Here is an 11,011-nt window from a genome sequence, read left to right as displayed (position 1 = left end):
TACATCTTTTCATACGTTTTCATGAGTATAAATTGTAATTTTTAATAAAATTTTCACATTTCTGTCCATTGTTTGACAACAGCCGCTTTGTTGTTTGGCCGATTTGATGTCACAGGCATGTATATAACGTGCAGGTGAATACTTCTGTGCAGGGTGGCTCGAAATATTTGCTCGGAAATGAATTTGGTTGTTTTTATAGAAATAGATTACAAGTAATGGAAATGGTTAAGATATACGCATGAAAAACCTAGCTAATATAACTAAGTAATTAAAATGCAGACGAATAATATTTCAATGTTCTCGGTGTTCCGTAATTTTTGGTAATTTATTGCAATGTGTGTAGACGCGACCTCTGCATTCAAATCCAGCATCGCAAACGTCATCCTCGCTAATGTTTAGAAAATAATAAAAATCATCAAAAGGATTAAATTTGAAAATTTCAATAACATGAGAAAATTTATTTTCCCATGAATATTAGTTGACGCGATTACATTGGCAGTGCAGAGCAGATCGACCACCTTGGACATCTAAGTATTCTAACAAAAACGGTACATCGAGTGCGCAGGTGCATGGGACGATGGAAAGGATATCCGTGCAGGATCATCGAACCGTGTACGAACAGATGTGCAAGGATTATTTGAATTTGAAACTTTTGGCACAGAACGCTTGCCCCGATCGCGAACATCTGGAACGGTGTAAAAACTCCGTCCGAGAGGAGGTGCACTCGTGTAGAAAGCTGTGCCGTGTTACAGAATTCGATCATCTCGTGCTGCTGCTGGAGCAAAGGAATCTTCTCAGTCTGCTCAAACCGGACCTGATCGAGAGGTTTGAATTGGCGCTAGATGCGAAAGATGTTTCCTGTGCCTTAAAATCGTACAGAAGTATGCTAAGTTCACATTATGCAGCTATTCGACGATTCCATTTGGAAGGTATAGATCGTACGATGTAGGATTTACGAAATATTAATTACTTTTTCGTTTTGCTTCCACTAGATTTGCGCCACCGGGATCGTCGAACGCTTCTTGAAAAGGAAGTGGAAAAGATCAAACTGCACGAAACAAACGATACGCTGATGCCATCTGCTGTAAATACAAAGCGCGACAAGTATCTTCAGCAGCGCGATAAAGTTTACTCACTGCTTCAGTTAGAAATTGGCAAAAGTTGGAAACCATTTGGCAGGTTTTTGAACGTTCCCCCAGCCGTGCTGGAAGAGATTGAGGACCGAAACAGACAAGATCTTAAAACGCGAATTTATGAGGTGCTTCATTGGGCCGAGAAACAGTTTGCCGATGATACATTAGATCAGTTTTTTGTTGTTCTTCTAAAAGCCCTGGAAAACACCAGGAGAAAAGATCTCAAACGAAAAATTGAAAGCATGTTACAGGAATAAAGCGTTGACTTCTGTTGTATCAAAAACGGTTCTCCTATAGAGTGATATTCTATTACTTTTTGTTATTATTTTTTTTCGGTGTAGTCAAATAAAAAATAGCAAACTGTATTCATTTATTAACCTCATGTTCTATATTTTTTGCAACGATTTTCCTGTGTTTTTCTTTACAATATAATTTACGATACACTTCGATTAAACATAAAAAAGTTATATAAATTGTATTACAAATTAAACAATCAGCAATAGCTCCCTTGTTTCTGACGAGCAATGCTTATTTATATGCAAATTATTCATAAACGGATAGTACATTAATTAGTAGAGATAATTCCAGTACATATATGTTCAATACAAAACCGCAATTCCATTCTATGGTTATCTTAGTTACCAATACGTACCAGCGCAAACAAAGCTCGCATCACTGCAGAATGCAAACACTTGCAGTGTGCGGATGTGTAGTTCAAATTAATTATGTTCCTTCTACGTGCCTCTACGTGCTCTAGCATGAACATTGTTTAACGATCGACAAGCTAAATCGACCAACGAAATAATCCCGAAACAAGACGTAATGATCCGATTTACGATTTACGATTTACGTAGTCAACGGATGAATAAAAATATGAAAACACTATTACCTGAACCTGACTGGAGAACTTTTCCTGCACCAAACGCCAACTTCGGTACAAGTGGTTGTACGAAGTACTGTGTGTACTTGTTCATTCTTTCCTTTTGTCTTCCCTTCACTATTCCGGTTAGCTCATGGTACTTGCGGCACCACTCCGTTCATTTGCCAATTTCAAATGTGCACAATCATGGGTAAGCAACTTCCACCTTAGAAAAGCTGGAACAAAAACAAAACAAATAAAAAATCAAATTGGGGCAGACGTTGCTGATTGAACACACATGGCTTTCCGGTCAGACTTTGAAGTGCACGCAAATGAAAAAGAAAAGAGGATACAATCAGTCCACGATAGTGATAACGAATGTTTAGATCGATCGACGGTTTCACGAAGCGCGGGTGGCCTATATTTTCTATTCCTCGTGAGCAATTCATTAGATCTATCCTACAATCGACACACTAAAGTTCCTTAAAATCGAACGGACTAGCACTGAGATGCGCGATTGACCGATGTCAGCAGCGGTATGATCTTAATTACGGGGCAAAAAAAAATCAAACGTAGTGCTTAGAGCATATTCCCGCCGTTCACTGCTGACTGCCGCTTCGTGTTTTGTTTCTGTCACCTTCATTCGAACACACCTAACGAACACTAGCTCAGTCACTAGCTCGATAAAATGAAATCCCTTTTCCCTATGAATATCGATGTTTGCGCACGCATGCTGCACCGCTTTCCTTCGTTCCGAACTTGATTACTACTCTCATCTTTTTCCACCGCACACTTCGATCGCCTTTCACTGCAGCTCCATTCGTTCAACATCATCATCATCGTTTTCGTAGCGACCGCAACAAACTAACGTTTAACGAGAAAAGGCTCCCAGGGGCTCATTCCGCCTAAACGGTATACGTTGTTTTTGTTGCCGACGACGACGCCTTTGCCATCGTGTCGAGATGAACTTGGTAATTAATATTTTCACGTAGTCCTAATCGCTCCTTGAAAGTCTGTCCAATGTTCATGACCGCTTCGCGATTCTGATAGTTAGCAGTCCAGATAGCTGAAAATGTTCGAAAGCAAATTATTAACTTCCCCCGTTTCCATTTCGCCCGTAGATGAACTTACAGATTTTATCAATCTTTTGACGAACGTTTATAATCGCACCGCAGATGTCATCCGAATATTCGAACGTTTCTCCGATTAAGCACAACACCTATTTAACGAAAATGTACCATTTAAGCAATAACTTCGCACCGTACTGATATTGACCATACGTACCGTGTCCAACCAGTATTTATCTGAAAAGCGTTTGTTATGGCTCAGCGTCCAGCGACCACCGTGTTTGTTCGATTCGTGTTCCCACATGGGACGAATGTCCAATTTGAACAGCATGTAGTCACCGCCCACCTTGATCTCGGACGGTCCGCGAATGTGATTGTACAGGCTCCAGAAATCTTCCACCGTAGAAAAGCTGGCTACTTCTTTCAACGATTCAGTCCAGGTTTTCGATCGGTCCATCTCCAGATACCACAATGTCCATGTGTGCTGCAACGGATGCTTTATCAAACATTCAGGATCGATCGTTTCCGGTGCGTTGGACTGCTCGGCCAGCTCTTGGCTTTGGCTTTGTTCTGCATTTTCATTTTCATTTTGCTGTTGCTGCTGCTGCTGCTGATGATGGTAAGAGAGAAAGGCAAAAAAGAAATTCGTCGCATTAGAAAAGCAATTAGTTGGAACAATTCGAAACTACACCAGGCTAGGGATAGGTTTTAATCCAGTACTGTTCTCTCGTAGACATTCCATCCTTTCAAGGGATCCTGCACATTATGAGCCGGCCAGTTATAAGTTCTTCCCAACGAAGGCTTCTGAAAAGTGGTTCTTCCGCCGTACATCTTAATGGTGTAAAACTACGTTTGCAAGTGATGCCTTTCCAGATTTTTTCCCATGTCAAAGCCTTCTACTACCAATCTAGATGCAGTAACCTAACAACCAACACGATTTTCCTTAGTTACGGTGTACAAGTATCGTTTCGATTGAAGTAAGAAGCAAATTTCGCCTACTTTTGCCTAGCAACAACAAGATCCTTCGGGGATTTAATTGCTGTTGCTTTCTTTCACGCACTGAAACTCTCTCTCAATTTACTGTTTCACTCACTCTACCGTCCAACGTAAGTCTGTCAAGGTGTACCAGCGAAGTGAATGCAGCAGCTGAAAGATAACCTCAAAGTCCATGCCGTGGCAAGAGAAACCCGGGAATTCGTGCCAGTCATCCGAAACGATTGCGTGGCCGTACATAAGGACACGGAAAAGTGGCCGTAGATTATCCATGCTAACAAAAATGTTATAACAATGCTGAGACACTTCTGCCATGAATCATATCATCTTGCTGAACAATTTATGCCATATTAGGGGCACATGATGACGGGTGCATTCTTTGCGGTAAGCGTACGTACATATGGATGATTGGATGTATGCAGTTCACCGCCAGTATTTGCATGCTAACACGTGTGCAGTCTGGGTTTTAGCACCTAGCCTATCGGTTTTCCCCATCTCGGAATCACACTATCGAACACGAACTGTTCAGCAAGGGCGTTCGGCGATGTAACATTATGCAAAGGCACACGGGGTACCGTCGTGAGAAGGCCGACCATTCTTTCACTTTAACGCACGGCACTGAACGCACAGAATACACATAACGGAAAAGGATTACAAGGAATGCACTGCGTAAGATTTACCTCAGCCTCTTCATTGGTTTTTCCTGCCATAGTCGGTCACTTTAACTATTCCTTGATATTTTACGAAAGAACTGCAGAGAAACTGCCAAACGAGCAAGATAGCGATGACGCTTCAAGTCGAGCTCTTTCGGTCCATGGAAAGTGCTCGATTGGCTAGAGTGCTCGAATGTCAAATGTCAAAATCACGGTGTATAGAAATTTGAAGGCTGTCTGCGCTACACACGTATTCACAACGCAACGTCTATTGGCGTGGAGTTATGTTTTCGGCTACTATTTATGCGGTAAAGGGCATATAAAACGAAATAATTTGGTTTAACAGACAACAAATATGCACGAACGAGTGTGTAATGTGATTTGTGACAAAGTCGCTGCTGTTTATCAACGTTTTCAATCTGAACAACGACAAAACAAATGGAGGCGGACATGGAACAGTTCAAAGCGAAAAAAGGAAAGTTTGAAATGAAACGAGTTTGCAACGGACGAGTTTATTAGTTCGTTAAACGAACAGCACACAAAATGACCTTTTTTTCCTACATATCCGTACAAGATTTGTGAAAAACTGTAACATAGAAATGTAGAACTAGTAGTGTAAAAGTGTAGAAGAACCGTAGTGTGTCTGTAGTGTGAAACCAAAACAGAAGAAAACAAAACAAAAAAACGGCATCAACAATCGAGTGAAATAAGTATTCCGGAACATAACAATAAGATTGGCTGTAGGATTACTAAAGTTTTCGTCCATAAAGAGGCTGCATAGAACGTGAGTTTTTATCTTATATTTCAATTTATTGTATTTCCAGTAATACCATCGTTAGTTATACTTTTACCGCTATTTATTTTAACTTTTGTCACTGTGTCTACGGCCGACCCGTTCGAAAAATTTCAACTCCACCGGTTGCATGTCCAACAGCTTGGAAAGTGCATTTGCATACACCAACTGCGACGCGATCATTTGTTTGTGGGCAGTATTCGCCGTGCTCATCTCATTCGCTTCCTTCTGCATCATTAGTTCTGCCATCTTCAGTTTGGCTCTGCTGACTCGTGCTGCTTCCGTATTCCGTCGACGCATTTCCATCTGTTCCGGGGTGCGTTCTTTGGTTGGGAATTGTCGTGCCATGCTCTTGTGGTAAACAAGCGGAATTTTCGCATCTGTCATCGATATTACTGCGTTGTATCGTTTGAGCGGATGAGATCGAAGTGAATTCTTGTAGAACATCATTGATTGGGCGTCGTTGCTCGTTGAGTTGGTGCCGCTCGATTCTGATCCTTCGCTGTGATTTGACTGGGTTTCATTGTTCTCACCGTTCCAAGCGATCTGCAGGCGTTCGCTGTCGCAACTGTCGTCGCTTTCCAAATAGCTCGAGTTGTCCGACCAAGCAACACTCTTCCGATTTCTTGTTGTCCAGCTTAACACATCGTTCATCCGCGCTTCGATTTCTTTATTCTCACTGCCTTTGGACTGCTTCAGTTGTAAAGGGTTTCCACTATTGAAACTCGAAGCTGCTTCCTCTGTTTCAAGGAGCTTCGTTGACTTTTTCGATGAATCGATCGTTTCGATTTGAGAACCCATGTTGACTTGAGTCTCAACAATATCCAATAACTGATGAATAGAAGCTAGATGGATGCACACACGTTACCGTGACGAATATCTTTTAGCGACTGATGTCGTTCCATCCAGCTGTGTCCCCTTTTTATATGTTGGCAGGTTGAGGTACCCTTATCTCCCCTGCGCTTCTTGTAGGAGAATTCTGTACCTTCAGTGGAAATTTAATCATCTACCCTTATGCTAATGTTTTGTATTGATCGTACCTGTTTTCTGTTGGAAATATTTTAGCATAGCCTAGCAAGTTGTTTTACCCTCAGAGGATATGCATATTCCTTCGAGGTAGTGAATTTAAAATTATCGTCGATATCTTTGCTATCCATGAAACTTTAACATATCATAGGTGTTTCCAGCTCGGGTACATAAAAAACCTTACTTAATCTGAAGACTTACTGAGTCCAGTGTAAACTGAACCCAGTTAGCTAAAGGTATACAAGGAAACGTTTTAAGTTGATCAATTTACTATCAGCTGTTTTCCACGAGTTGTGGCATCAGATAAGTTCTTGCTGAGGTGTCATATTTTTGCTGTAGTACGGTACAATACAGTGGCAGATCAAGCTGCTCGGAGGTACTAACCAGAATCGAACTTGGGGTTCCAAAAACTAAAGATTTTAATCAAGGAGGGTTTTTTTGCATTATTTCGCGAATTACATATACGTATTGGCAAGTGCGTCAATATTTCTTCTGATACCAACATTCTTAAACACCTTTTTTTTGTTGTCCTTCTGTACGACGGGACCCATGGCGGAAGCCTACTTCACCTACCAATAGATCCGCCACTCGTGCGCTATAGTTTTGTATCGCGGATGTGTATCATCTATCGGATTTTTATGATATGGTTTCATTGCCATTGTTGCGATGGAGAATACAAGAAATTTGTGAGTAGAAATACGAGATAGTTGTTAGTAGAGATGGTTTGCTAATGCATTCTGGTAACCTTTTTTGCCAAGCGATCTGTAATTCTCCCCTTAATAATCATGATGATCACCGCTTAAGCACTCAACTTTTTCAAGTTAAACTAATTTCTTATGCTGTTAGAATATGCCGTTGAATTGTATACATTCGAATCAGTTCAGATTGAGGTATGTATTAAGCAAAGATTATGTGCGGAAGTTGTCTATTTTTTATTTTAAATTATCATTTTATTTCAAACAACAAAATTACGATAGTAAAACAAAGATCATGTACGTAAGTTTTTTCATTTTTATTTAAATTATTATGGTATTCATAACATACAAGCTAAGTTTTATTTTAAACATTAATACTATTCCTTCGGCCGACTCGTTCGACAAATTTCAACTCTACCGGTTGCATGTCCAACAGCTTGGAAAGGGTATTCGCATACACCAACTGTGACGCGATCATTTGTTTGTGGGCAGTATTCGCCGTGCTCATCTCATTCGCTTCCTTCTGCATCATTAGTTCTGCCATCTTCAGTTTGGCTCTGCTGACTCGTGCTGCTTCCGTATTCCGTCGACGCATTTCCTCCTGTTCCGGGGTGCGTGCTATGGTTGGGAATTGTCGTGCCATGCTTTTGTGGTAAACAAGCGGAATTTTCGTATCCGTCATGGATATTACTGCGTTGTATCGTTTGAGTGGATGAGATCGAAGTGAATTCTTGTAGAACATCATTAATTGGGCGTCGTTGCTCGTTGAGTTGGTGCCGCTCGATTCTGATCCTTCGCTGTGATTTGACTGGGTTTCATTGTTCTCACCGTTCCAAGCGATCTGCAGGCGTCCGCTATCGCAACTGTCGTCACTTTCCAAATAGCTCGAGTTGTCCGACAACGTAGAAGTCTTCCGGTTTCTTGTCCCACTGCTTAACACATCGATATCTCTATTCTGGCTGGGTTTGGACTGCTTCAGTTGTAAAATGTTTTCGATGCTGAAACTCGGAGTTGTATCCTCTGTTTCAAGGAGCTTCGCTGACTTTCTTGATGTACCGTCGTTATGAGAAGCCATGTTGACTTGAGTCTTGATGTTTTGAACACTTGAACTGATGAATAGAAGCTTGATGGATGCACACACGTTTCCGTGACGAATATCTTTTAGCGACTGATGTGATTCCATCCAGCTGTGTCCCCTTTTTATATGTTGGCAGGTTGACAAATTTACCTCTATGCAAAATGCGCTTAACTACCCCACAGTTGCTGTAGAAGGATTGTGTACCTTAGACGAAAACATGACCCTTGGGATAAATGTTACTCCTGATCGTACCTGTGTTTGTTTGGAAGTATTCGAACATTATGTACCCAGAAAGACTTGGCACTTAGCATATGTATAACTGTCGTGAATGTTCCATCTGTTGGATCTAGTCTAACTACCTCATCGAACTCCGTGCAAAGACCACAAACGCTAGTTTTTCAATGTCGGATAAAAGTCCCCCTGAATGTATCTTAGAACGATCATGTTTATAACGATCGTCTCGTTATATTTTTTTATTGGTGTTAAAGAAGAAAAATTTATAGACGAAAGACATATTGTAAGCGCCACTTGTGCTGATCAATTAATGTCATTAATTAATTAATGAATTAATTTCACTTTTTCGTTGGAATATGTTGTAGTGAAATTAACATAGAATGAACTATATGCGAATATGTGTAAAGAGTTGGTAGAACTGTAGCATCTTACTTACATACTTATCAAACGTTTCGCGGTCTTGGTCTGGTGAAGGAGTCCTCTAAACCGCTCATATCGCTCAACCGGTCAGTTCATCGTACAACTCATAGACTCGTGTTTATACATAGCTACTCCTCAATTGTCCTTCCATACGTACGGAGCTAAAAGCCCTTCTCAGCATCTTTTTCTCGAACGCGACTAAGAGGATTTCGTCGGTTTTTTTACAAAGCCCAAGTCTCGAAGCGTTGAAGTTTTGGACGACTACTAACGAAAAGTACGTCATCCCCGCGTCACTACCGTATCATCACATGAAATGAAGAACCAAGGAAATATATTCTTTCATAGCATGAAATTAAAACATTTTTTCCAATCTCCATGTTTTATGTATTATTTCAAAATGGTGGTATTTCAAAGAACAATCATAACAGCAATGTGTATTTAACTAAGATTTATTTTATTTGGATTTTATTACATTTATTTGTAAGAAACACTTAACCAGTCCGTTTAAATATACTCAACTCCACTGTTGGCATATTCAGCAGCTTGCAAAGTTGCTTGGCATACACCAACCGTGCGGCAACCTTTTCCTTGCTGGTAAAATTTAATGCGCTTTGCTCCGTTGCTTCGTTCTGCATCTCTTGCTCCGTCATCCTTATCTTGGCCCTGGCTTTGCGCATCGCAACTGCGCAGCGTTGTAGCTTTTCCTGTTGCTTTGGAGTACGGCCATTGTTTGGGAACTGGCGTACCATGCGCTCGTTGTATAAATTCGGAATCTCTGTATTTTGATGCTTGAATAGTACATTCCACCGTTCCATTACTTCAGATTCATGTCGCGCAAACTGTGTAGATCGGCTTTCATTGTTGGTGGTACTGGTATCCTTCAAATCTGATCCTTTGCTATGATTTGTTTTCGTTTCCTGGCTGTCACACTCCCAGCTAATCTGTAGGCGGTCGCTTTTGCAACTGTGGTCACCTGCTAAACATCTGGAGCTATCTGGACAGATAGCAGAGTTCCGTTTCGTGTTGGACCAAGCCAGAACTGTTGACAGATCACTTTCTCCGCTTGTTGTCTGTTTCAGATGTACAGCGTTTTCTGTGCTGATGTCTTTTGTTTCCTGGAGTCTCGTTGATCTTCTCGGATTTCGATTGATTAGAGAATCCATCTTGTTGCAATACCTCGACCAAGGTTCAATAATGGACGATGCTTGGTGTCTACAACAGGTGTTACTGGAAGATATAACAAGATCTGACTGAGATGAAAATGTCAGTTGTACTGCATATTTATACAACCGACTGTTGTAGGAGTTTCCTGGGCTACTTTACCTGTCCTTTTAACTCGATGCATATATAGCGTTACGAGGCTCTTGAATATCGTACCTGTATAAATGACAGGTGTACGGCGCAGGGTACAAGAACTCCGCCAACTATATCTAACCGGATAAATATATTCTTATGAAACTGGGTAAATACGAAATACGAGATCTGAACACCAGGAGTTTCTCCAGGAATAACTTTTCTTCCCGTTAGAGTACAATGTGATTTTCAAAATACGATTTTCAAATGGAGAGGAATGTTACCTTATTTTCTATCATATCAAACCCAAAGTTCGCCACACGACCATTCCTGTAAATGAAATTCAAGATAAATTTGTTATTCATTGACGATCATTGCATCCATTTTATGCTTCTGAAGTAGTGAACTTCAATTTTTGTTCGTCGATATGGTCGTGGTCGATGGAACAATAGCGAATACAACTTACCAAATTGTGAACGAAACATTTCCCAAACAGTTCAGCGAGCGCGGAGCTGATTTACCCACGTTTGAAGCGTTTTGTTTTATTTATTTCACATTTTGGCACAAGTATAATCACATGTTGAATCACACAACGTTCCGGGGTCTATTTTAAATGTGTTTCGATAGTTCTGCGACGGGCTGATATCGATTGGTACGTATGGTTTCCAGTGCTAAACTCCATCCTGAACTAAGCGCGATTGGCCTATGTGAAGGTAAACATACAGCATCGTGTACATCAAAAGCTCAGACTAAATGATGCTCATTCT

At 40.8% G+C, this 11,011-nt stretch overlaps 3 protein-coding genes across 8 annotated transcripts; 1 reads left to right on the top strand and 2 right to left on the bottom strand.

Annotated features, from left to right (window-relative positions):
• The first annotated feature begins 119 nt into the window (after nt 1-119).
• On the top strand, nt 120-1,500 carry LOC125770711 (fas-associated death domain protein). Of its 2 annotated transcripts, none has more exons than XM_049440654.1 (2): nt 120-881; nt 993-1,500. In XM_049440654.1, exons 1-2 carry the CDS (start codon nt 578-580, stop codon nt 1,388-1,390), a joined length of 702 nt encoding a protein of 233 aa, XP_049296611.1. In that variant the 5' UTR covers nt 120-577; the 3' UTR covers nt 1,391-1,500. The 2 variants fall into 2 exon arrangements, with proteins under 2 accessions (XP_049296611.1, XP_049296610.1); XM_049440653.1 differs by having other exon boundaries at nt 131-929.
• Nucleotides 1,501-2,385: 885 nt separating this feature from the next.
• Nucleotides 2,386-4,858, bottom strand: LOC125770709 (eukaryotic translation initiation factor 4E1). Of its 5 annotated transcripts, none has more exons than XM_049440650.1 (4): nt 4,733-4,858; nt 3,277-3,669; nt 3,124-3,211; nt 2,386-3,058 (listed from the first exon to the last, which is right to left on the bottom strand). In XM_049440650.1, exons 1-4 carry the CDS (start codon nt 4,760-4,762, stop codon nt 2,898-2,900), a joined length of 672 nt encoding a protein of 223 aa, XP_049296607.1. In that variant the 5' UTR covers nt 4,763-4,858; the 3' UTR covers nt 2,386-2,897. The 5 variants fall into 5 exon arrangements, with proteins under 5 accessions (XP_049296607.1, XP_049296608.1, XP_049296605.1 ...); XM_049440651.1 differs by having other exon boundaries at nt 3,277-3,666; XM_049440648.1 differs by lacking the exon at nt 4,733-4,858 and adding an exon at nt 3,780-4,247 and having other exon boundaries at nt 3,124-3,207; nt 3,273-3,669.
• A 674-nt stretch (nt 4,859-5,532) lies between these two features.
• LOC125770712 (uncharacterized) lies at nt 5,533-6,462 on the bottom strand. Its single transcript, XM_049440656.1, has one exon. The coding sequence runs from the start codon at nt 6,297-6,299 to the stop codon at nt 5,568-5,570; it is 732 nt and encodes a 243-aa protein (XP_049296613.1). The 5' UTR covers nt 6,300-6,462; the 3' UTR covers nt 5,533-5,567.
• Between the last annotated feature and the right edge of the window lie 4,549 nt (nt 6,463-11,011).

The sequence above is a fragment of the Anopheles funestus genome, chromosome 3RL (genome assembly GCF_943734845.2).
Source record: "Anopheles funestus chromosome 3RL, idAnoFuneDA-416_04, whole genome shotgun sequence".
Taxonomy (NCBI): Eukaryota; Metazoa; Arthropoda; class Insecta; order Diptera; family Culicidae; genus Anopheles; species Anopheles funestus.
This window is presented reverse-complemented; position numbering and strand designations above follow the sequence as displayed.